The sequence below is a fragment of the Ambystoma mexicanum genome, chromosome 2q (genome assembly GCF_040938575.1).
Source record: "Ambystoma mexicanum isolate Mex_15411 chromosome 2q, UKY_AmexF1_1, whole genome shotgun sequence".
NCBI lineage: Eukaryota > Metazoa > Chordata > Amphibia > Caudata > Ambystomatidae > Ambystoma > Ambystoma mexicanum.
This window is the reverse complement of record NC_090924.1, coordinates 1,299,314,510-1,299,342,345: the sequence shown is the minus strand read 5'-3', so window position 1 is coordinate 1,299,342,345 and position 27,836 is coordinate 1,299,314,510. Positions and strand designations below refer to the sequence as shown.

The window sequence follows — 27,836 nt, the reverse complement described above, 5'->3', positions numbered from 1 at the left end:
GGCTCACTTAGGTTACTTCCAATAGGTTTATTACCAGTTCTTAAGTTACAATTACACATAGGACATAAGAAGGTAAGAACAAAACACTGGCACCCATTACCCAGGCAAGCAGGATCTAACTACCTCCACAGAGAATCTTCACCATGAACATTCCAAGATTCACACAACAACATTCCACATGACATCACCAGCTACAGCACATACAGACAGGCACTACATAACGCACCTTCCTCCTTTACCAATACACACAAACATCACAGGAAGAAGTTTGAAGCTTTTCTAAACCATCGTCGGCTTTTAGTCCAAAAATATTGGAACTATCAAAGGGCATGTCCAGAAGCCTTGATTGGATGTCTGGGGTAAATCCAGAATTGCGTAACCATGCAAATGATCTGATTACCATACTCTAGCCCATACACCGACCAATGCAATCTGATGCATCAAGCCCCGATTGGCGGGGCTGGCAGGAAGCTTCCTTGCCATCATTGATGATATTATTAAAACCATCCATTATCTTCCCTTCAAGAATGCTTTCTGCTGTCTGGGAAATTACATTCCATAGAGTATATGTGTATTTTACCTGTCACCACCATGCTTCCTGCTAAAAATACCCTCTTGGCTAGTGCATCATATTTATCATCCCTATCTGGTGGGATGGTCGGATAAGATGCGGCCTTTGAGGTAGAAATAGCCGCATGCACTACCAAACTCTCTGGAGTAGGGTGTCTGGAAAGAATGTCAGGCTCAATAGGTGAAGGGCTGTACTTTTTCACCAACTCCTTGTTTTAGAGCCGTGTGGAAAGGTAGCACAGGCTCCTTAGGAGGGCCTCTATCCAAGATTTCTGTATGGTCATCCTGAGTTATAACCTTTGCAGGGCGCCCCCCACCCAAATATTTTACCACCCTGTTCATTACTGTCCTATATGTCATATTTGGGTAAGCATTCACTTCAGTCATGTCGAATTTCACCTCAGGGGAGGTATCTAGAGCGCTGGCATCTTTAGAGGACCTAGCTGCTTGCCTTAGATGAGATTGATCAGAGATCGATTCTTCTGGAACATACCAAGGGTATAATGTCGTCTTCTTCGTCTTCCTCAAAGATGAATCCAAAGGACCTGAAAAAATCATTTTTTGACTGAGGTTTAAAACTCGTAATTGGATCTGAAGTCGAAGTGCCCTTGGACGTCAACACCTTTGACAAAGAAGTCCCTGCAGCCTCTGGCTTGGATGAAGTCTCTGTGGTCGACACCGTCAACGCTACTCAAGGCGACATCCCTGAGGTCTTCTGACTCTGGATTTTGTGTGCGCGAGTCAAAGCTTTTTTTCGATTCCCTGCCGGTCTTGAAGACGCATTGGGATCACTAGCCTTCTTCGGCTCTTTCGAGGGACCAGGAGGGGCAGACTACAAATACATGTCACATTTTTTCACTGAACTTTTACCATTCAGCGACGAGGCAGTCTTATCCAGAAAAAGTACCTGATGCTTGTCTGTGAGGAGTCGGAAGATGAGGAATGATGGTGTTGTTTCTTCGACTACCTTCATGATGACAACGAGTGATGGGAATTGATCCAACATCTCGACCTCTTGGCATGTTTGAAGCATATCTTGGGCCTTTCTGGAGACTTGTCTCGGGTAGTGCTCTTCCCTTCGGAAGATTTTCTCTTCAAATGATTGGAGGATGGAGACTTTGAAACCAACCGACATAGGGCGAGTTTTGACCTCTCTTTTAAGGCCATGCTGGTCATCGACTGGCAGGAGCCACACTCAATTCTTTGTGCTCCTTGCCAAGGCCCAAGAGACATAATATGTGCAAATCTGTGATCGACATCTTCGAGTCACAGTCTGCACACCTCTTAAAGCTAGTTTTGGCATAGACATTATAGAGAAAGAAGTATGAAGTTAGAATCTCTGAGGCAAGTCGAACCATTCCCGAGAACGTGCTGTGCATGCGGAAAAACAGAACTTAGGCAACGGACACAGTGAATGCTATTTATACCATCATCAACGTCACGTCCGGACACGGGAAAGGTAACCATCAAAGGACATCGAATCAATGATGCACAGCGCCCTGTGTGAAACCTGAAGTTGTCTCACCCGCTAGTCCCTGGGAATCTGTCATCCAGGTGGCCAGAACACACCCATCGCTATTGAAACCAGTTCCTGGGGGTGGACCAGTGCGGGAGGATCACCTGGATGGGGTTCCCCGGGGAATGGAAGTGGGACACTGGAGGGTGAGACGCTGTATCCCTTTCCCAATCACACCTTTTCCCCATCCTACCAGGTAGGATACCTGGGAACTGAACCCCCCTTTGCCCTTTTCCGACACAAACACTTTCTCGCGGACAGTTCACTGTCAGCGATAACGGACCAACACCAGAGCCATATACCTGACATGTCCCAACACAAGGGTCAGGCAAAGTCAGGCAATTAGTGATAATTACACACACCTGACTCTCATTACTCTTCCCCACACAGATAAAAGGCAGAGCACGACGGTACACTCTGAGCAAGGCAAAACGCACGAGGAAGCAACAATTCCGAGATGGTAGTTTAAATCGAGGAGGAAGGCGGCAAGACCAGAGAGGGCGGTAAGGAGGGAACTACCCTGAACCTTTTTCGGAGAAAAACTGCGACTTTCTAGAGGCCCCAAGGAAAAGAAACATAAGACTGGGAATTGCAGCTGAACAACGGTGCAGTGAGTGTAGAAGGTACACGGGACCCACCCGCATTGATAGCCAAGGCAGGGAGAAGCGATTGCCAGCGTTGTACTGTCCTTGGTTCCGACAACAAAGCACAGCTTGTGAGTCGGAGAGACTGATAGCAGATAGGACTGTGTTACGCTCAAGGTTGCAAGCAGCAACATTGCAGGAGGACATTTTATAAGATAAGATGACTCACATGTGAATAATTGCTTTATGAAACCAAGATGGGTACCAGATGCAGAGTGGTCCGGCGCCACGATGGCGCTCACTGGAAGGTCTCTGTTTGGTACCTAATTGAGCGTGTGAGAAAGTATTGAACTGTGAAATCTAAGTGGTCCTGTAGCGGGTCAAGCGAAATCCTGTGCACATTTGAAAGACTTTCATTGCCTACGAAATGAAATTGGTCTGAGCCCGGCTGAGGGGGACTAATTGTGTAAAAAGGGGATCTGAGCCCAGAAGAGGGGATTCCTGGGTGAACGACAAGTCACCCGAGAAGATTTTGATGTGGCGAATGTGAACCCGACCGAGGGATGCCTGCGAACTAAAATTGGTCTGAGCCCAGCTGAGGGAGGCTAATTGTATAAAAAGGATTTGTCCCCAGCTCAGAGGGATCGGGGGCCGAAGAGTGAATCGCCTGACTTGAACAACTGGGAAGGAACTTTTTGTTGGTTGTTTTAGGTACATCAGGCCCTCTAAATCAAGAGACTTTGATCGTAAAGAGACTTGGGCATAGAAGTCCCTAATGTTGGTAAAAGGAACTGTGACCTAGTGCGGAAGAAGCCCAAGAGTATGGTAAGCTCGAGTGAACTGCCTTGTTCCGTGCTAAATATGTGGGGAAGTAAGGACAACGGCCTGAACATCCTGACTTATCATTTTGTGAACACTTCTTTCTTTTTGTGAGAATTACCCCACACTATTTGTAACTTAGCGGTAAGGATTGGCAATAGGTTTCTTAGTATAGGCCCTTTTTATTTGACGAGACGCCACTAGGACTGAATTGTTATTATTTGATGATCGTACCTTGCTCCATCTTAGATTTAGGTTTAAATAGGCATTTTTCACACCCTTGATAAAGTTCAAATAAACACCCTTGAACTGTGATCACTTGTGTCTGTCGTACTTTGATACCTTGCCTCCCTTACAGTTCTCTGCTGTCAAAAAGTTTTCAGAGTCTGCAAAGCAGGATATGGATATATCAAAGCTGAGTATTTCATGGGATGACGCAATCTATTCAAAAGCCCTGTTTTTAGACTAAGAATGAGTGTAAAGTTCGGACAATGCAAATGACTTTCAGTGGGAGCGTTTTAAAAACTGGTAGAAGTGGCTTTAGCTAAGCAAGCGAAAGAGGTAGGATGAAATACGTTTGGTCGGAAGTGACAAAACCATAAAGAAGATGGTTAGATTCATCACAGCTTATTGACGGAGTACATTATTTAGGAGGTGACAGTTACACAAATATATTTGTGTTCCTGTAAATGTGTTGTGGTTTGCTTAGAGTGTTCATGCACCACCTCAGTGTTTCAATCATTCGCACATGATCTGACGTAGTGGTCATGCTAAAATGCTGTGACAGAATAGTGGTAATAATGTAAATATTCCTTCATCTTTCGCCATCCCCTACTATTTTCAAGTGCAAGATCAGAGTACCACATTCTCAGTTTTAGCACTGTGGATTAAACCTACCAACTTGACAAGATCACTGCATCTCTTCCTCATTCCTCCCAGAACCCTAAAATGAAGCGAGAATGAAACCACCTAATATCCTCCACTGCAGACGGTTACATGGAGTGCTAGAAAGTGAAGTGTGGAAACTTGTTTTTTTTTTTGTTTTAATGGCTTTGCTAACAAAACACATTTTTTAGAAAGCCACACACTTTGATAGACCAAGTTTTAGTTACAGCTGCACTTTCTGTTTTGTATTAATGTCATGTCTCAGTCTGGTATATTTGACTGTTATCAAACATAAAATGGCATGTGTGTCTCTGTGCCATTTTGTAATACATCTAGGCCACAGAGTTACAAGTAGATTTGACTAACATCTTGTCCCTTAGACAAGTAGATTTAAAAAAAGAAAACCCACAAAGCCGATTGTACCTACATACCAAAATCCTGACTTCCTAAGTCTGCCTCATTGCTCAGGCTTCGGTACCCAATGAGAGTTTGGTAGGACCAAGTGTGGTTAGCCCTTGCTCATACTCCTGGATGGCCTTTATGAACCCCACAGAGAGGTAGTACTGAAATCCATCTAAACACAGGCAATCATGTCTGAAAGCATTTGCAAAATAATTCCCTTGTGTGCAGCCCTTCAATACACATTTCAGAACATGAACAGCTGTGTTTTAAAACATTCTCACTGATAGATGCAAGCTATTCTCTTGCATGCTTTACACCACAGGAGATTGAATACAAGAGGAACATTTTCTGTATTTGATACGCGACAAGTTATAAAATGCCAGGACATAATTGCTGATAGATGTCAAATGCATGCCTCTCGAATATACACCAAGCAGTCCAGGTAGACAATTTAAGGTCAGACCATTGTCCGGTCACCTGCAGAGTACACATGGGTAAATCCTCTCTCTCAGAAGACTGAAACCTCTTGATCTCTGGATGTTTTGGACTACAACTTCCATCAGTACAACAAAATAGAGGTAAGGAGAGTTGTAGTTCAAAATATCTGAATAGCCACGGGTTGCAGACACATCACTTCTCCCCAACTCAAACTTTGTGCTTTACCAATATACAGATGATACACAGCTATACCTACCTGAAATTGAGCTGTGCTGAAGATGTTATGCCGCTCATAGAGTGCCTTTCCTCCATCCATGCACGGATTACAAGCACCTCAATCCTACCAACGCAGACCTCATTCTACACTAGGCCAACCAGCTAAACATGAGATTATTCAATGGAGGTTAAATTGCATGCAAGTTAATGGATTCACAAATTAGCTAGCCCGAAGCCACCATGTCGCTTGTGTTCACTGCCTACTCCTTTCCTTCAGACAATAAATTAAAAAATAAACTGCCTGATATCAACTAGTACTACCCCTGAGGATAAAACCCTTCCTCCCACCAGATGACTTCAGAAGCATGGTCCAAGCCCTAGCAATGTCAAACCTTGACAGAGGGGGAACCAACTATGCCAGAGTCTCAGTCACATACTTAGCCCCACCTAATAGCGGTTCAACATACTGCTGCAGGCCTAATAAATCAATTTGACATCGACTCGTCATTACAGAACTGTACTGGTTAGTTACTTATCCAAGCCAGGTCCCCCTTCAGCATAGTCTGAATCACATACAGGGTAAATACTGACCAGACTCCTCCCTACCTTCACAAAAATCTCACAAGCTCAGTTGGCATGCACACCTCCAAGAGTCCAGTCAAGACTGGTGTATAAAGAAAAACAAAAAGGAAACAAGCATTTTCTGGTACACACCAGCCTATTAGAACACTATCCCAATTAAAATGAGATTGTCCCCCAACACTCTTTCAGTTCAAAAAGAACCCCAAGAGCCTTTTATTTAGGGAGTAACTATGGAACACCTTGAACCCTCAACTCCTATCAGGCAAAAACGAACACTGTTTATGTCGTAGCACCACACCTTTATTGTAATCCTCAACAAACAATGTACAGCGCTCAAGTTTGCTCTATATAAGCCCAAATACCAACACTTTTTATTTGTGACAATAATTAGAAAAAACAAAACAACGCGACTATATAACTGAACTCCATACCTGCATTTCTGATAGTGGAGGGGCGCTGCTAGCCCACAAAGTGAATCGTCTGTCGCCGGTTTCCATATCCCACATGGACACTTCGTTATTACCCTGAACAGCTGGCAAAAATGGTAACAACTGTTAGAAAGTGGTAGATTGAACCCCCTCGATCAAGGTACATTATGACAGGATAATTGTCTTCATAACAACAGACAGATCTACTGTAGCACTGCTAAAGTGAAAAGCATGTAAGGAAGGGAATAGACTTCTATACTGTGGTAGTTGCCACGTTGCTACATTCCCAGGAGCAAGGTTTGTCCGTAGAAAGTATTGGGACTATGCCTGGGGTATCAAGAAATGAGTCAGAGGTTTATCGTAGAACTTGAGAATGGGTAAAGAAGGGTAGGGTATAGAGATCAGATGGCACAGTATTTAAGTAGAACAGAAAGGTGGGGTCATTACTGTTTACATTTGGATGTGTGGGGTGGTTGGTGTATGGGAATGGTTGGGTGGGTTTTTGTATACATGTATAAAATTGCAATGTGGTTGATAATAGATATTTGCAAGACAAAAAACCTTAATAAAGAAATTGAAATATAAAATAAATGTTGGATGTGTGGGAACTTAAATGCGCTGGTTCGAGTGAGACGTGGGGAGGCAGCAGTAACGTGAGAGCTGTGTTCCAACAGCCCTTTGTACTGCCCTAAAATGATCGCCTGGGTGTGCGTGCGTGTGTGAAGTAAAGGTGTAAGGCTCGGACAAAATAGTGACATGTTTTTGGGTAGATACCTTTATTATATGAAAAAGGGTTGGAAAAATGCCTCTCTGTCACTAAAACTAAGAGTTGTTTCCCTGTCCCCAAGTAAACTAAGGACATTTACAGAATGTCCAAATCATAAAGCCCATCACTGTCATGTCTCAAAAAGCCTACTTCTCACCTCTCCAACCCTATTAACTTTTACCAACTGTGCAGGTATGACCTCTTCCTAAAATAAAGTGTTCTTTGTAGATCCAAACAACTGAACATTTCCCAGTGTCTTGGGTAATCAAAACTGGTGACAAATAAATATTCACAAATATAGGACTCTAAGGTTAGCATTGTAATCCTTTCCCCTTTTATCCTTCTTATAGGTTTTTCCTCCTTTTGGCCTGCACTTTCCTTTTTGGGGCCTACCGGGCCTCTACTTGCATAACCAAATTTCAATAGACAGTTCATAAGAATATACTCTTTATATTTCTCCTACTTATCCCACCAACTTGGCACACTCCATTTGGCCAAGCGTAGGATTTGTTTCACAAAGCATTCTTCACTTATTTTTGGTGCGGGTCACAGACTCGCAGTATTCCAAATGGCTTGGTTTCTTCCTTGCCAAGCAAATGTTCTCTCATGGACAGTCCCTCTTTTGGGTGCGAATCCCAGACTTGCAATATAACTGTTTCATTCACTATCCTGCCAAGCAGTTATCTTTTCATTAACTTCTTATTTGGGTATGGGACCCAGACTCGCAATATTCAAACCAGCTTGGTATTCTCACTTGCCAAGCTTTCTTCCTGCCATGGACTGTACCTATTTAGGTGCAAGTCCCACACTCGTAACATTCACAGTTGTTTGGTTTTCTCTCCTACCAAGCAACAGTCCCAGTGGAGACTATCTCTTTTTGGCCGCGGGTGCCAGACTCGCAATATTCTGTTTATCTTTGTTCCAGTTTCTCATATGAGTGGCGGTCCAAGACTTAAAATATTAAAATTGGCTTTTGTTTATGTTTCTCATATGGGGGCGTGTCCCAGACTCTCACTTCTTTCCCAGGGTCCCACACCCTCTTAATCTGGCTTCCGCCTTCACCCCTTGCTCCCCCTGACCTCCAGCACCTCTCTGGTAACCCTCATACCCGTTTGCTACCTTCTGGTAGGAACCAGCCTTTACCGAGCAGATGCTGCATCTCTGGAGCATCTGGTTCGGGACCTAGCCGCAGTCAGCAGCGCCTTTCTTGATGTCTGCTTCTCCCCGGCGGTGCGTCCTCTCTCCTGGACGCTTCGCTGGTGCTCTGGATGCCCAGAGGCTACACACGGCACCAACGTGAGTAGTCCTTGTCTCTGGCAACTTGCTCGTGTTTTTCTCCTCCACTCTCGGCTTCCCTACTGCTGGCTCTCGTCCCTTTCACTGCTGCACAGCTCGCTGGTTTCCTCCTTGGAGGATCGCTCTCCCGATGCATCTCAGCTGTTGGATGTTTAAACTGCCGTGTTGGAAAAGGGCGTTGCTTTGGGCCAATAACATTCGTTGAGAAGCTAGAGCACTCACTCTGCTTCTCCAGAGTGATCTGTCGATTCCTGAGCATCATCTTCTCAGTCGTTGAGAAGCTAGAGTGCTCATTCATTTTCTCAATAGTGATCCTTGGACTCCTGGCCATCATCTTCTAGTTAGTCAGCTCTAACATACTTTACATTCTCTAATGATTCAGTCTTGTGAAGTGAATTAAGTTTCCCCAATAAATGTAGTAGGGCCACAAGCAGTATACCTTGCATTCTCTGATGTTTGGATCTTGTCAAGTACATTAGATTTTGTAATTCTTGAAATAGAGCCATAGGCAGTATACTTAGCCATCTCTGATGTTTTAACATTGCCAAGTATATTAGGCTGACTAATTTGGAAAAACCAGCCATTGGCCCCATCAACAGAACGGGAAGGAGGATTTAGTATTGGGGAAGGTTTAGGTGTGCTAACAATGGGGCATACTGCGTTCTCTGAACATGGTCATCCCTAATCCTATATGGGGGTTCCTCCTAGGTAGTAAAAAGTACATCAACGTGTTTCTATGACATTCAGAGCAAAAAGGTAGCCATCCTTCTGGTCAGCACTTTAAAAAAAAAATGCTCATGCACGTGCTAGACAATCTTCCTTACTGTTTGAAGAATGCACTGATCTTGTTCAACGCCTAAATTGCAAGCCCAATCGGACAAAAAGGTGATCAACATTACGTTGGTCCACGAAATGGCAATAGGTGTAAATGTAGGGACAATGACCAAGAGTTCCACTTCTCTCATGTTGTAAAAATCGTGTTACATTACAATTTTGAAAAATGCAGTGTGACAAAGCGAACCAAAGTGATTCTGGTTTTAAGACCCTGAACAAAATATACTGGCTGATCATAGGAATGGACAAGCGTCGAGTAAAATCAGACCTATATGGTCTATACTAGGGTGGAAGTTATGAAGTATAATACTGACACTCAAGATGTCCTCAACACCAACCTATTTAGCCTTCATGTCCATCTATTTCTAAAGTTAAATAAATATACACTGTTTATTAGGGAAACATGTTAGTCCATTAATTGGGCATGCATAGTAATGAAGAGAGACACAGGAGCAGTGTCATACCTGCAATCACCCAAGACTGGTAGAGTGGGTGCATGAGAAGACGTCTGATGCGAGCTCTTGCAGGATGGCAATGGCTGGAGATTGGCAACTGGAACCTCATATCCCAGCAAGCCATTGTTCCACTACTGGTACCTATCAAGAAAAGGAACCACTTACACCAAGATAACCACGTAAAAAAACATCATGCAGTAACATCAAGCAAACAATGGTTTCCAAAACCAAAGACTACCCTAATCCAAGACTGCTGTAAAAGTGCATGTTAGATGTTCTACAGCAGTCCCGAGTTACTCAATGCCAATGCCATTTAATTCTCTAGCTACTGCATTAAGGCTATTGACTCTGTGATCAGCCCCTTTGTCCTTGCAAGGTCATGCCGGGAGGCAGGTGGAGGAATGGCGCACTGCAGGTTTTGGTCAACAGAGGGGTGCATTATTACACACAGGCCATGGTTAACGCCCACAATTGTCATAATTACAAACACCAAGTGGCAGCTACAAAAAAACAGTTGGACTTTCAAATATAATCTACCATTGTTCTGGCATGTCTACAATCTGTCCAATGATGCCAGCACAAGGTGCACACGTTAACATTGCCTTTTTTGTTGGTTCGCTGCATTTACTTTCACCAATGAAACATGAAGCAAAGCCACGGGTTGATCAACTGATCAAAATTAAGCTGACTCAAGTCAAAAGATTTTGAGCTGCAGTTTGATTGCCCAAAGCAAGCCACCCGTTTGCTGGTATTAGAATGGACAGAACAGCTGTGATCCAATGACCAATCACAATGGCGTGAACATTCTTGAAAGTGTGTAGTTCTATTTTGATTCAACCAAAGGACCAAAGGAGTAGAAAGGAGCAACAGAGTATGCAGAACTGTGACGTGGTTGTATCTGCAGAGGCACAGGTTGTCAGTGGTGTCTGTCCAGCCTTTTGCACCCTCCTCTCTCTGACCCCTGGCTTCATCAATTCTTGCCTCCAGAACAGCACTTTGCCTGACAACAATACAGAACCTTCTGCGACACCTCCCAAAAGAGCAGGTCAGGCCAACAAAGCCTGTCTGCTTGTCTTGGCCGAGGCAGTGTGCATTGGTCCAAGGGTGCTCATAGAAGAGGCCGTGCTTGCAGCACTCAGCTTAGTAAACATTGCAGTCAAAGCAGAACGGAGGAGAGGTTGTTAGGTGACATGCGAGTGTCCCGGCAGGCACTTAGTGACACTGTCGGGAATGCAGTTTGCAACTTCGTGTGTGCAGCACAGGCGATGAGAACATGTGAAAGTGGGTTTGTAACAGGACAGTTGTGATAGTGAACATATACCTAATACAGAGAACCCTACTGAATAACCTTATCCCAGAGTTGAATGACATGCAGAAGTTCTGGGTATGTAAGCAGTCAATTGGCAACCACCATGCATTAGCACCAGCAATTACAAAAACAGTTTATAACATAAATTTAGCCAGACATTACCTCAGACACGATTAGGAAGGATATGTTAGTCTGTTTGGGTTTTTATCAATTTAATCTAGTTATCTCAGAGAATAAAAACACTGATAAAGCCAGTGCTGGCAAATGTTCGGAGGAATCTGTCATTTGTATAGGAGCTGGACCTTCTTTCCCAAATCAAGGCACATAAGTCTGTCCATTAGCTTATTTGGTTAATCCAGTGTAGCATTGATCTAGCGAGCAAAGCGAAATCTCAGGAACGGAATGGACTAGATTGATATAAAAGGCTGAAAATTCTGTTCTAACCTCTTGTGAGACCCCTTGAGTATTTTATATTTTTGATGAACTTGGTATTAATTCCTTTGTTAGCAGAGCCAATTGGAGACTCCTAAAGCGGGTTGATCCAGTTCCCGAGTCTCTATATGATGATCTGGCCAATATGGTACAAGAAAGAAAAGTGCAATATCTGAATGAATTGGCTCGCTAAAGTGAACATTTGCTGGGTGGAATTGAATCATCAATAGATGACTTGATAAATAATCCAGAAAAAGCCAAGTCACTCTTGTACCAACACAATTGGATTACAAAACTGAATAAACTACATAGCTACACATCTCTGGACCACTTACCTATGGACAATAAAAAGCATGGAACACTAGCCCCCAACTTGTCAATTAATCCAACCTGCCGAGTAAGGAGGTCATCTTTAAAATGTACTTAGAATTTAGAGTACCTTAAGGAAATTATAAGACATGGTTATTTGTCCAGCAGAAGTATCCATCTGTAGTGTAAGGAAGGCATGGTATCAAACAGCAAGACAACACAAGCGACCACAGATAAAGGATGTTTATTTTTAAGAAAAATGTTTTATTGTGTTTGGTTTATCAAAACCTTTACAATGATTTCATAAAACATTTCATTACATGAAAATTCATATTTGAGTTTTTAACAGTTTCCATTTCATTTCACTAATCACATTTATATTATTTGTCAGTTTCTCTCTAAAACACAGTGGTTATCCATGATACAAATCAAAACATATTAAACACTAAACATATTATAAAATCCAAACAATCAATAATAATATCAAATTCTTGAATACACCTCCAGTTTTACACATAACTCGTCATCAATAGCATAAAGTAATTCAACAAATGTTAAATTAAGACTCTTACTGTCGCCCCTCATAGCTTGGTTCCATATGGTCTCCTGGGTAAACGGCCCTTCATTACTCAGATAGTGAATCAAAATCCTACCTCTCTGATGCTTAAAGCGGGGACAAACCATTTTGTCGGGCTCAGGCTCGGAGGAGCCTGAGAAACTCGGAAAGAAAAACCGCAGCGTTTTCCAACACAACCGCGTTGTTTCTGCCTGAATCTGCATTCCCATTTGGGGCTCTCGGGCTCCCCGTGGGGAGCAGATTTAGGCAGACAACGCAGCATTTAGCATTTCCCATTTGGGGCTCGAAATCAGCTGTAGGCAGAAACACTACGCGGCATGTAAACACAACCGCGTTGTGTTTCTGCCTGCTGTGGCTTTCACTTTGGGAGCACCAGAGACCAAAAGTGATAGCCACAGCAGGCAGAAACACAACACGGTTGTGTTGGAAAACGCTGCGATTTTTCTTTCCGAGTTCCTCAGGCTCCTTCCAACACAATAACGTTGTATTTATGTTTGCGGTCGCTTCAAAAGCGACCGCAAACATAAATACAAAGTTTTTAAAGCTGCAGTTTTATTTCTAAGTTTTCCGGGCTCCTCCAGCCCAGAAAACTTACAAACAAAACCGCAGCTAGTGCTTATTTTAAAAAATAAATAAATAGCACTTACCGAGATTCAGCTGCAGCTTTCCTGCTCTGGTCTCCGGTCCCCGTCCTCCGCGTACAGCACTAATGAAGGGAAAGCCACCCAGCGGTAGCTTTTGTTTACTACAGCTGGCTGGCTTTTCCTTCATTAGTGCCGCAAAAGCAAAAGCCAGCACAGGAGGGCATCCATTTCACAAAATGGATGCGCCCATGTGCTTGCTTTTGCGAATTTTGAGCTTGAATAGCTCAAAAATGTACATAGGAAGTTTTAAAAAAGAGAATGCTAGTATTTTTTTTTATGTTGCCTATCTATTTTTTAAATACATTTTTTTACTAGACCATGCCTTTAAGATTAAATCGCATGTACATTTTCCCAAATACAAAGGTCTATCTCCCCATTTTCTGTGATGACTCTTGTATTCTAGGCAGGACTGATAAGTCCCTATTCGGTCAGATTGCATACACCAATAATATTCTTGAAACTTCTTTTTGCACGATGGTAAATATGCACATAGAACATCTTTGCTGACATTTATATCATTAAGTATACCATACATTTTATCACAATATGTGTTCATAGAAGGGACCTTCTTCTCATCAGTAATCCAATGCAGATCTTCATATAGCGAATCTTTGGGAGGAGTCAGAATTTTGATGTAATTCCTCAGACTACGCCACTTTCTTTTGACTGATAACGACAATACATTTTGCTCGTGACATACTATGCAGTTGGGGATTGCACGTGACAAACCTAGCACATTTTTCCACAGGCAGCCCTGCATAATATCAAGTTGTTCCTCAATCTCGTTACCGCATATGTCTAGACAGAATAATACAATCGGTTCAACCTTGAGAATGTAAAATTGGATCAGAGGATCAAGTGAAAACATGCAATATTTGCACATCATAATTTTCATTTGTGATGTCAATGGTTTCAATTTGCTTTTAAGCAAAACTGTCCACATCTTAGCCGAGTAATTATCAGCTGAGGTGTATCCTAAATATCGAATTGAAGGCATATACGCCACTAGCACGTTGTTTAATGTCCAGGTGAATTTTGTGAGTTCGCGTCTACCATCTGCAAATATAATAATGTTCGATTTGGTTGGATTCACCTCTAGATTATGTTTTGAGGCAAAGACCGCACATTGATCCATTTTGTGCTGGAGCCCAAAAGGTGTTTTGTCAAAAAATAGTAGATCATCTGCGAAAGCGATCCAATCAAGTTTTAATGAGCCTAGGTTTACAGGGTAAATTATCAAATTACTCCAATCATTAACTAGGTCTGAAAGGTACAGATTGAACAGAACCGTTGCCATAGTACAGCCCTGCTTTACTCCAATGGCAGTGTCGATTTTTTCGGTAAAGGCTCCCTGGCGGGTTAATCTAATCCTATAACGGGTTTTGTGATTAAGTTTTGCAATCATAGTAACCAGGGCTTTAGGAAAGCCTCTATTAAGCATTTTCTCCCATTAGACAGCTCTGATTACGGAATCAAATGCTGCCATATATATTGCTCCAATAGCAGCGTGCTTAGTCTGTGCTTGGAGATGTTGAAGAATGGTGGCATTGAGCGGGAATCCTATTGATTTTCGAAAGCCCACCTGGGAGTGAGATAGTACGTTGTGTAGATCTATAAACTGTTGGATCTGTTTTAGCAGTAGAAGGGAAAAGATCTTAGATGATACATCGGTTAATGCTATGGGTCTAAAATGTGCAGGCTTTTCTGGAGATCCTTTTTTATATATTGGAATGATTATTGCTGTGGACCAATAAATTGGGATTAGTCCACCACCGTAAACATTGTCAAATTTGACTTTCAGTAATTCCGCCCACAGTTCAGGATCAGCTTTATATAAACAAGCTGGAAGCCCATCAGGACCCGGGGTTTTGGAATTCTTCATCTGGTGGATTGCATCTCTGATATTCTTTATAGTCCAAGGGGAGCGCTCATCAACCGCCGCCTCGGACACCTCATTGCATAAGCACTTGAATTTTTCAGGGACAGCATATTTCGTATATATATGTAAGTCACCCATACTTGGGCAGAAATAACCAGTTCCAACGGCTTTTCTGGTTGAAAACAAATCGCATGAAACGTCGCCCAGACTTGGCGCATATCTTGCTTTAACAAATGAAAGAATTTCTTTGATTATCTGCAATCATAAATACGTTCCTTAAATATTCATTTTATTTTTGTAAAATTGTTTAATTATACGGGTGTTCTCTCGTATGAGAGCAAACGGCAAACTTTGCTTCCTTATGTCTCTCAACACATAATTCTTTTTCATTTTTCAATCGTGCGATATCAAGATTGAAGAGATGTCGATACTGCATCGATGGACCAGCGCCTCCCTTAAACTGCGCCATCATAGCTCTCATATGGAGATCAATATATCGATCGAGGTGCTCTTCAAAAATCTATCAGAGAGCATCTCTTGTAAGCAGATTTCCAACAATTTTGTACCTCAGACCTAATTTTATTCAAACATATGATGGGCGACCATTTTACGGATAAAGCGTAACGGTCTGGCACAATAAATCCCATCCTAAGCTCTTTCTTGTATTTGGAATATGGGAGCTTTATTACCAATTTTATCGCCAGATGATCACTCACTGCAGGGGCTTGAATGGACACAGGTTTATAACAATGGTATAGTTCAGTAGATAGGAAAAAGTAGACAATAACAGAAGACCCATCACCACAGCACCAGGTATGGGAATCGGGCCCCTCTTCCATAAACTCCATCTGTGCGTCCCAATCTAGAAAGAAATCAATCCGAAGTTGCCAGGGAATATTAATTGCCCTTTTGTTCTTTTGTAACTTCCGATGACGCATAGCACCACAAGTGTAAGTCACCCCCGGCAAGTATTTTCGTGTCAGAGTTCCTAGAGAATGCCTCTTTGAAAATATTATTGAGATCATTGTGTAACTGACTTCAGTGAATACTATTTTTATTCCAGTAAATGCAAACTAATAAAAGAAAGATTTCAAGATTAGCACCAATGTATATCTCGACAGCCAAAATCTGATCAGATCAAAACACCAGTGTGGCCATCGCTAGGCATGCAATATTAAGAAATATAGCAATCCCTCCTATAGGGCGACAAAGCATACCACAATGAGCATGCTGGATGAAAGCCTGATAGCCTTGCAATTGGAAGTCGGTTGTGCATATCGTTTGCTGGAGGAATATTTGATCAGGGAGCCTCAACTGGTTAAGTTGCGCGTGCCATCTCATAAAATTATTGAGACCGCAGGAGTTCCATGAAATGATTGCTATCCATGCTTCACTGCTAAACCGAATCAACCGGTTGTTTAGCTGGACGCTCTATGTTCTGTTAACCAGGTGCTGATATGCCTTTAACTGCTTCAAGAAAAGCTGATAATTGTTTTAGTATATCTTCATTGATATAGGAATGTGTTGCTCGCTCAGGGGCTACACTTCCAGCACCATTGTTCCTTGGTGGAGTCTCCAGGAAGCAGGTTGCCTCTTCCTCAGATTTAAATATGTACGGAGTAAAATCAATGTAGCGGAAGTTATCTTTTTGAATCCATATCAATTTCATGATTACACTGGAGTTGAGACCACACATCATCCGATTGTTATTTACGGAAGCTAATTTCACCCAATTCATGTCATCAGATTTAATAGTGCAGAGGGCAGGGATAGCTTGGAATGCTTTGAGCATATAAGCGCGATTTAGCTTTGCATCACCATTGCGCGCCTGATCACTTAACCATCCCATTATCGGGGGAGTATCCTCAGAGCACCTCGTTGTATCGTTCTCAGCTCCAGTTATGTCATTCCCAGACTCCGATGTCTTTGCTATTTTGTGCTGTATCAGGGTACTATTACTCAGATCTTGGCGTGGTGCGCTAGGCTCAGTTTTTAAGTGGTCTCCACCTGGGATTGCCACAGCCTGAACAGGTCTGTGCTCCACAGGTACAGCTGTCCATTCAGCTCACCAGTCAATCTGAGTCTTAGTAATCCCATATTTGTTGCCCTAGTGGTTCTTTTAAAACGTCTTGAGGGGAACAAATTCAGTAGTGGAGGCTGTTTTTGTGAGACTGAGAAAGGCACCACAATAGAGTCGATGCTCTGACTCACCTTGGGTTTCCCAATTGGGTTTATATCTATAGGAGATGTCGAAGATTTTGCATCACCAATTTTCGGAATCTGAATAGGCTTATTTGTTTGCTTGTTTTTGTTTTGTTATTTGGCGCTTCTACTTTACTAACAGCCCCTAAATTGATCCCTTCTTTAGTGGTTGGAGGATTTTCACTACGCCCATTGGGTTGGTTTAAATCAAGTAGCGCTTTCGACTCTTCATTGAGCTGCTGTAGGTCAATGATAACATCATGGTCAGAGATGTTTTGGAACCCTTTCAGGTGTGAATTGTGGTGGTCATCTTTCGACTTAACTGGATTTTTCATTTTCCTTTCAGTCTTTTCGTTAACTTTCTTACCCAAGGCTTTACGTTTCTCCCCTCTGGCTATTATTATTTGTTGTCTCTGTGTGAGCTTTAACACCTGGACCTCCTCGATTATGGAAGGATCACACGGGCTTGTCTTATTTGAATTCAGCTGGTTTATCCCCTCTGACAAATCAATGAGATCCGTCAGCGCAGTTGGACTATCGGGCGTAACAGCGCAGGGGCAAAGTGTGGGGACAGGTGCTTTCTCCTCACATATTGAGTTATTTTTTGCTTCCTGTTGAGCGAGAAGTAACTCATTAACTTGATTTGACAGTTCCCTCATTTGGATCGAATTCTCAGACAATATTGGAGTTCAAAGGGGCTCATTTATCTCTGGAGGATGATGAGTCATTGATAGATTTGCAGCTACCACATCTGCATAAGAAACTGCTATTTTATCATTTTTGCCTTTTGGATGTGCGAGGACTGCGATAGCATTGCATGCAAATAAGAGTCCCTCAATCTTATTTACCTTACCCATGATTTCATTATAGGAAGCCTGAAGGGCAGTCATTTCCCAATGGGCCCGTTCGTGCCCCTTATCCAATAGGTTTACAATTCGTGAAATAACAGGAAATGCCTCCTGCTTTAAGGAAACCTCGTCCTGTAAAATATCACGAGGACCTTGCATCTGTATTTCTGGTGACGCCCCGTTGGGCGGACTTTGGTAATTTACGTGAATGGGTCTCATCATGGAACGATCATTTTTGTTTTTCAGATCTCTATTACCTGAAAAGGATGTTCTGACTTGACGACTCATTCGCACAGGGATGAACCATTTGTTTGGACTGTATAACAGAGCAAGTAGTCATCATTTCTTTGAAATCACATAGCGGTTTTATTACATGTTGTAGCATACTTTTGTATAGATAGACATTTTCTCTGCCAAATTTCCTTAAAGTTATCGGAGTCGAGGGCTCATGTGAGAGCGAGACGCGTTTGCCTAATCCGGCCTCAACTACTGGCGCTAGCATAAAAATATCTGCTATATAGTTCTTGAAACGCTCTAAGCCCATTTCTTTTCTTATTGCCTCTCGATCTAGTAATTCATTAGATTCTTCATTGTGACTGATCCAAGTATTATGAAATGAGTCGTTTGCTTCATGAACAGTATACTCCCCTGGGGGTTTGTACACTGCCTTTGAGCAATTGATGGCATTTCCACCCTGGTCGGTACTTGACTTTGGAGCCTCCATACTGGACAATTGAGAAATGTGTTCACTGATTGCCTCGTCCATCAGAGTGTCAGTGCTCCTACCTAATTGTCGGGGAGTCATAGTTGGAATGTGCGATAGGGTGTTTAGTGAAGATTCACATTCTTTATCAGGCTTTTGGGTTTCGCCATTAGAATCAGGAGCCAGACTGCAGCTTTCATTCTTTGTTACGGTGATAAAGTGTGTTTTTTGAGTGATTGGATGGGGTATTTCATTAATAATATCCATGACTGCTTCAACCACCTCTCCCTGTGGCTGCAATTCGGATGAGTTTAGTAGACCCAAGACAGGTCCTTGCGCTAGACTGTTTACTTCAGTCAGCGCACTGACGAGTCCTACGGTCAATTTTCTTCCGCTCCTTAAGCCATTAACCATAATTGCTTTATAGAGCAATCTCAATTGGAAGATTGAGGACCTGACTCATTAGGGCCAAAGTCTATGGTCTTGAGTATGTAGTGCGAAACTGCCGTTTTCACGTACTTATCTGTATTGTGTTTAGTATCTCTAAAATAGTTTCAGACTTCTATCAGTCTGTGGGACTGACTAAGGGCTTTAGACCGGGGCACCAACCTTAAATATAGCCACCCATCTTCCCTCCAACAGAAATCTTACCGGAGTGTAATTCTCCTAATGAGGTCTGTTTCTCAGAGTATTGCCTCGCTAGACCATGTGAAAACAGGCGAAACCAGGAACTTACTGGGGACTTCCGGGGCGCGCGCCGAGTGCGCTGTCCTAGTGCCTTTTATTTAGGAAATAGACAACGGGCCGTGTGTTGGAGGCGGCCTAGCAACGGCGGCGTCTATGGACAAAAGTTAAAAGTTTGTATGGATATTGTAGTCCACAAGAAACCAAACCATTAGGGCTAGTTACTTTCACCTTCTTTGTACCCCACTCTAAACCTCTCAACAATAAAACATATATTCACCTACTCACAATGTGTTGTAGCACGCATCAACCCAAAAGTCAATGCAATGTTGCACGTATCAACCCAAAATTCATTAACTGTTGCGCACATCAACCCATTTAGTTTTCCAGTGCGTCACACGATGTTTAATATATAAATGGGGCCAAAGCGGTACAATTAAGTATACCGTTCTCCTTGATTATTCAGTGATAGTTTTGCTGGAAGTTGAGTAAAAGATCCAAATACATACCCAACAACGGCGTGGTAACAATGTTCAAATGCAGCTTCGTTAGATTTCTGTTCTGGTGCAATCCTCAGAGGAAGTTCAAGTCAGATGGTCAGCTGTCCAGGGAAACAGGCGAAAACAGGCACTTACTGGGAACTTCCGGGGTGTTTATTGAACTTCAAATTGGGTTTGAAAAATTCCTATCTAATCCGAAATGTAAAGATGGGAGCAAGCTACGACCATCAAATAATAATAACACAGTCCTACTCGAGTGTCAAAACATAAGGGCCTATAATAATAAACCTATTGCCAATCCTTACTTCTAAATACAAATAGTGTGGCAAACAATGTTATGTAAAAGAAAAGGGTTCAAGAAATGATATGTCAGGATATTCAAGCCATTGGCTTCACTTCCCCACGTTTTCAGCACTGGGACAAGGCGCACACTCGAGTTTAGCACAATCTCTGGCTTCTCTAGCACGCGGATGCAGTTCAGATCTCAATATCAAGGCCTTCTGTGCCAAAGTGTCTTTATCATTCAAAGTCCCTTGCTTCAGAGGGTCTGATGCGAAAAACAAATATTCAACTGTTCCTTTATCCACAGGATTCTCATGCACTTCGTCTTGGGTGATTTTCGATTCACCCGGATCCCGCTCCGCCGGGCTTAGATCTGCTTTGACACAAACTTATTTTAACACCAAGCTTAAAAGTGATCACCCTCTGCCGGCTCGGACCAACTTTATCTACTTTGCCATAAACTCATCAAAATCGAAGACTTTCGATTGTGTGCAGGATTGTGCTTGACCCATCGCATGACCACTGCGATTCATATTTATTAGTTCACTTGCAAATTATCTCCCTCTGTCATAGCCACAGGCCCCAGAACACAAAAACCACACCATCTAGTGATGGGGACAATGGATCACTTGACTCACTTATGTCTCTTTGGCACCCACAAACACAGGGGCCCTGGCTAGACTCAGTCCTGGTGCCTGTGGCGGCAGGCTTATATAAGGATGTGAGCAGGAACACTTTATTTCAGTGCAGGAGTGGTTTTATTTTACAAGAACTTTCTATGAGCTGAAAGCCTTTATTCCAGAGAACATCCTCATGTGCCGACTCATCGGGTGTGGCTCCCTATGCCTAGTCTTCAGGTGCTGACTCATCGGGTCTGGCAGGCAGGCTGAACCTGGTGGGCATGGCTTCAGAAGCTCAGCTATATAAGCTGCTCCATCCTTAAGGCCGGTGCTTCGCGTTATTGCAACGTGACGCTCACCGCTGCTTGGACCAGTTTAATTACCTTTGAAACCAGGTGTTCTCCTGCATACTCACCTCCAGGAAACCGGTGCTTCATCGCTTCATCTGCAGACTCATCTCCTGACATCCAGTGATCTTGATCCTGACGCCACAGCACCGCACTCCGCATCCACGAACTCGGACCCTGTGAAGAAGAAGACAAGGTTAGAACATCCGTCCTAGGGCTGCACCGCATTTGAACCCCGCGCGCCCCCTAGTTAACAACTTACCAGCTACTGTACCGCTGCAGCTTCGTTCCTCATTCCCTCCGGCTGCCGCCTCGAGCTCCGCAGCTTCTGCCGGGCCGGCAACATCACCTGCAAGGGAAGAAAGCAAAAGAGCAAACATCAAAAGTGGAATGGACAGCAATACAAGACAACAAACTTTACAATACAACAAAAACAGACGAGGAAAGACAAAGGCATACAGGAACACTTACCTGAAGTATAGTGGCTTAGTTGCAGCAGGACTGGACTAGCACGTGCAAGGGACCAGTGAAGGAACTCGGTCCAGATCATACAAGCGCCCCTGCCAGAAGCAGCAGGAAGGAGTGCTCGCCACAACTAATCACAGGTGAGCGTTCCACGGTCAGCGCATCCCACGGGTACCACAGCTTCGGAGAAGGGGTCTGGATTGTGATCAGGTGCACAAGCTGGCATACTCACGCCCACTATTCTCCACACAGGAGCAGTGCCGAGCAGCATCACCTATTACCGCAAGTCACCACATAAACCCAGAGGGCGAAGTCGGACCCGAGCAACCTCACCTCCGGGAGGGCTGCAACCGTGCCCCAACGCCTCCGCAAAGATTAGGCGAGCATAACAGCTCCACATACAGAAATGATACAATATACTACATATTTTGAATAACATTTGATAAACGAATCCACATGAAATGTACCCGTTGTGCCAACATAAATAATTAAGGATTCCAAGGCATGCAGGCACATGGAGCAGCCACAGCATTTGTAAAACCCTTTATTTTGCAAGCTGTGTGACCAGTTTTCCCTAGTCTTGCCATTGCACATGAAAGAAGGCCAAAGTATATTTCTAAGTGTACGTGCTTTGCTGTATGTGATGCTAGGTTTTGTATCAATATGTTTTAGCAGATTGTTGTCTAATTGCAACAGGTGCAATGTCTCTTAAGCACTGTATGTAACTTATGGCTGTCTACATTATATCTGGTTATCAGCCTCAATTTGTTAGATGTACTTGTAGGTGGTGTTAGCAGATCGACACTGTCCATATCACTAACTTGTTTCTGAACCTTATTAATGTCCCTTTATTGTAACCTCTTGTTAAAAATATTTGTCTGATATGTTCACATTCCATCAAATAATCATTCATGCCACTGCAATTTCTTCTTGCACGTATATATTCGCCTTTCAGTATATTAGATATAACCGTCTTTTTGTGACAGCTACTTGCATGCAATACAGCAATCACAGAGGTACTCTTCCTCAATGTTTTAGTCTCAAAACCCGTTGGTGTCTGTTGACTTAAGATACGTTACAAAATCCAACAGACACTCAATTGAACCAGACCAAACCTTAATGACATTATCTATGTCATGTCTTCATTGATGCACATACGGTAAGAACACAGAGTTACAAAATGCAAATTCCTGCTCAAAATGATGCATGAATAAATTAGCTAAAGCTGGTGCAAAACTAGCTCCCACAGCCATCCCAATTAGTAGTTTGTAATAGACATTGTCAAATAGAAAGACATTATTCTCCAGGATAAATGACAATAACTGCTTGAGCATCTCAATGTGCACATAATATGAGGCAGAGTATTCCAGAAAGATGTAATTTACACTTTCAATAGCTCTATGATGATCAATAGAAGTGTATAACGCTTTCACATCTAGTGTTACTAGCAAGTAGTGTGGTGCTACTGACAGGTTTTGAAAGATCTGTAAAATATGCATCGTATCTCTGACATATGTGGGTGTCTAGATTACTGCAGGTAGTAGACATACATTGATATACAATGCTAGAGGTTCTAATATACCTCCTTGTCTACTAACTATCGGTCTTCCTTCAGGTATACATTCAAAGCTTTTGTGGATTTTTGGAAGGGAGTAAATCGTGGGCATCATTGGTCCATCCACCAACAAAAATTGTCTTTCCACATCCGTAAGGATCCCTTTCGTATGCCATTTTTGAATTAATGCTGAGGCTGCTACCTTCAAATTGTTGATAGGATTACTTGGCAATACTTGGTAATACCCGGGGGTGTTAAGATGGATTTCTGAACTCTGTCCTGGAGGGGCAGAGGTTCAGAAGGCCAGCCTAGTTTCTTGGAACAGGGTAACCTCTGGACAAGCCAGACCAATCAAGGTAGCGATTGCGGCGGTCAAGACTAGATCTCAAGAGGGGTGAGGGTGACTGAAAGCCCGCAATGAGCACACAAAGCAAGGACACTTACAAACTACTCCAAGCAAGTGTTATATTAAAAATATAGACACATTTATTACAAGGCCTTTGTAATATTGACCATAGCAAAGAATCACGATAAAACTCAAGTAAACCAACACATCACAATCAAATACAATATATATACAATTACCGAAGGGTCTAAAGAGTTCGAAGCACGAAATATGCAGACCACCTAGATGGGGAGGAAAACAGGCAGTGCAAGTAATCATTAGACCCAGTTCGCCTTCAGAGGCCACCTAACTAGAAGGAAGTCCGAGCCCTACGAAGAGTGGAGCCTTGTGCGCAAAAGTACCTGCACACTCTGGTGCCAATGGGCCAAGGGGAGTCTCTACAAGGAAGTCGGGCAGTTCAGAGTGGTGAATAAATGAGGGCGAACAAATCTCTGCCACTCAAGCGCGGCCTCCACTTGCAGGCAGAAGCAGAGCGCGAGTGCGAAAAAGGCGTGCTGTTTAACACAGCGAGGAAAAGCTACGGGCTACTGCAGGAGGGCGACCAGTTCCTAGCGTTGCTACTCACCGGTCCCCGATGCAGGCAGACCCAGGCTTCTCCGTGTCAGTTGAAGTGCTGGCAGGTTCAGATGCGAGCAGGGGACGTCTCGGCGTCGTGTAGATTCCGCGGCAGCAGAAGTTAGAGTTGAGGATGTCCCAAACGCAGCGAACCCGCACAGTTTGTTAACACAGCAGGTCAACGGAGCGACCGTGTGTATTTCAGCCCAATGTACACTTCTCACTTCAGACCCGGGAATGCCAAGTGTACGAATCATGTGAGAGTGCTAAGGACTCGGAATACAACACAACCTGACGGCGGTAACAGAGCAAGGCTCCTGTGTAGGCTGGTCAGTCCACTGGATGGCCCAGAGACGCTTCCGAAGGCTTATGTGCAGGAGATGATGAAGATGCCGAGAATAGTTGTTCCCACTATTCCAAAGGGTCGAAGTACCAGTACAGGCCTTCTCGTTCGATCAGAGGCAGAATGGTTTCACAGAGCGACAGCAGTGCAGAGGAGCAGTCCTTCAGCGGGTCACCAGCGATTCCTCGGCTCAGCCTCGTAGTTGCAGGATACTTGGCTCCTGTATCCCTTGTTTGTGAGAACTCAGGAGATCGACATGGTAGTGGTGTTTCCAGCCTCCTCTTATCCAGAGTTCCCTTTGCGCCAAAACGGAGAGGACCCAATGGGAGATCTGCTCACAAAACACTCACACCATACGTGGACCTATCACGGACCACGGTGGTCCCAGGCATTCAAGACACACTAGACTCTCTGGCACCCAGGATGTGTATTGGGACCAGACATCCCAGCCTACATCCTGGAGGCCCACACAAGGCCTGTAGAAGCCCGCGAAAGCATCTGTGTTTTGCAGGAAAGTACATGCCCAAATAAGGAAGGCCCCGGGTCGGCTCGACCTGGGGAAGTTGAAGGGGGCAAGACGGTCAGCGGGCAGGACAAAGAGCCTCGTGGTCTGGCCATTTTGGGAGCCAGGCCACCATTTTGGGCTAAGCGCGAGAAACGCGCTTAAACAGCCAAAAGGAGCTCAAAACACAAAGAAACGATCGCTGCCACCAGTCCCGTCCGTGATTCACTTGCACCGTTCGTTAACAATCCAAAGAGAGTGTCTAAGGCCTGTAGAGTGACTAGAGACCCAAGTGAGCAGTAACTTAGCTTACAGTGCCCTCTTGTGTCATGTTGCGCGAAAGCTGCAACATGATAAAAGAACTATGGAAAACCACGTTTCCCGGTACTGACTGTCTTAAGGGCATGTCAGTTACCCCGTAAGAATGGAACGAAAGCCCAGAGGAGTGCGGCGGAAGGCTGCGCTTCTCTGGCAAAGTCTAGATCAGGGTGAAAACAACAGCAAAAAGTTTAGGGGTTGCCACATGGAAGGAAAATTACCTACAATTAAGAAATCTTGGTTAAAGCCCATTTGTATGTAATCTCTTTTATCCATGACGACCACATTGCTCCCTTCATCAGCTTCTTTAATAAGGTCTGTGTTGGATGTAAGCTTTTGAATAGCTAACACTTCCGTAGGTTTAAGATTGGAACATTTTTGATATTTTGCATTATCTGCCAACCTATTAATGTCCTTAATAACTACCGATATCTGTGTCTATAACATTGTTGCTAGTAAACACTGGAGCGAAGCGAGTTTTTTTAGTAAGTTCTTTAATGTTCAAATTTTGTTGTTCAATGTTCAAATCTCGAAAAATGTCATGTACACTGAAGATCAGGATTAGAGAGCATCTATATGCGATTGCCATTCAAGAGGCAAAGTATCCATTGGCCATTCATTGGCAACGTTTCCATCAAATGGATGACAAAAAAGAAATACGATTTGTAGGTTTAGCCAAGGTGACAATGCCACAGAGGGGGGCCAATCTGCAACTTAAATTACAACAGTTAGAGGCACGATACATTTGTCAATATAGAACAGTATATAATGGCCTCACCACTGATCATGAATTATCAGTATAATTATAAATAGGTTATAAGATAAGGCTGTCAAAATTGCAAAATTTGGTGTCTTGTTTGACTATTTAGGTTGTGTGAAAATACAATTGTCAATCTAATAATTTGATCACCTTACAGGTTTGTTTGATAAATGTGGTTGTTTGTGTAAACACAATTGATCACTTAATAATGTTTTATTAATGTGAATATTATTAGCATTGACGTTTATTCTGCATCCTATTGGTATATATTTAGTGGACTGTGCCACATCAATCATACTGCATTGGGATTATACACATCTCACACGTGAAGTTCTAATTAGTGACTGGTAGTTTCAAAATCATTTCAATATGTGAGCATTAGAATATACAGCTTGTTTGCATTAAATGGTGCAGTGGATACAAGTCACAAAGGGTGCCACATGGTATTAAAACAGTTGGCCGTGGTTATATCAGGCTTTTGAATATTATGCCTCCAATTTTATGGATACACTGGTGCATGCGCGATATTGGGGACATGTAATGGTTCCTAGGCAATAGAGTGTAAATAGCTTCAAATGTGCAATACAACTTTGTGATATGTAATACACAAGTACTTATACTCAACCACAGGACATAATCATCCTGTACAATGCATGTAATGTAGCACCCATCCCAAACAAGATGGAGGTTGGGTTGGACCATGCAGTTTCAACAGATTGAGCGGTCAAGAGCTTGTGAGCTTTATAATTCCTTGGAAACGGCAGAAGCGACTGCTGCAGAAATGCTTTGTTCAGGTATGGTCCGCTCTACTTTATTATTGGAATTGTTCATGGGATTTAATTACGAGATGTCTTACCATGGACATGTGGGAAAAAGAGGATCTCGTATAATCATCCGCATCGCTTACGCGTCCTGTTTATTTTTTTGTGTTTTTTTCCGCTGATCGGACAGGAACGGTGTTACATTTGGATTGCATCCCGTTGGTCTAACAAATTGCTAATAGAGATTGCTAATAGAGATTAGAAGTGCCGCAATTGCGAGGATAGAGTGGTCTTTATGACGGGTAGCGAGCCTGTTATTATTCTTTACAATATGCCTGACTAGTATTATTTCAGGACTGTTTGACTTACGAGAGGCATCTAGTAAACTTACAATAATTAAGCCCCATATGTTCTTTTGATTTTCTAGTTTGGATCCTTCATACAAGGGATCATAAGGAACATTTAAGGGTGTGATACCCCAGTGTATATATGTTTTGATGCGACACATTACACGTTATATTATCGAATTAATTCATGTGCATTAACCGATATACAAGTCTTTGGTGTTCTCCTTGATGGACATGAAATGGATGATGTGAAATGTATCCTTTTCTTTGTAATTCATTTTGAGTAGACAATTTTAATTTGTTGGTGTTTCACATTGTACCCCAAAGACACCTGGGTTTTTTGTTATGGCATTCCTTATGTTGATGTTTTTAATTATTAATATCGTATGATGTGCTATGTTGTACAATTCCCCAGCCCTCGAAGAAAAGCAGAGCTCGGAACACGTGTCGGCTGCTTCAAACCAGACTAATTCTGTGCAATAGCATTAAAAATGATTCAGGACACACATGCAGTCTGATTGCATCATTGATTGTATTTGCTTCTTCATGCTGGAGACTTGAGCAGAGGCTCAACGACAAAATACACTCACCTGCTGCAGTTGTTAGTTCATTATTGGATTGTGTACTATTAATGTTTCTGTACAAGCGCTTGGGCTATCCAGTTTTCTTCTGCTTCTTGGATATCTCACTTTCACAT

At 43.0% G+C, this 27,836-nt stretch overlaps 1 protein-coding gene across 1 annotated transcript in view; it reads right to left on the bottom strand.

Annotated features, from left to right (window-relative positions):
* PIK3R4 (phosphoinositide-3-kinase regulatory subunit 4) overlaps nt 1-27,836 on the bottom strand; it is a 1,130,409-nt gene that overhangs the window by 105,031 nt on the left and 997,542 nt on the right. The window contains exons 16-17 of the mRNA XM_069648735.1: nt 9,801-9,932; nt 6,444-6,544 (exon numbers count right to left, since the gene is read on the bottom strand). Of these exons, the coding sequence (XP_069504836.1) occupies nt 6,444-6,544; nt 9,801-9,932 (233 nt within the window). The remainder of the gene's footprint in view (nt 1-6,443; nt 6,545-9,800; nt 9,933-27,836) is intronic.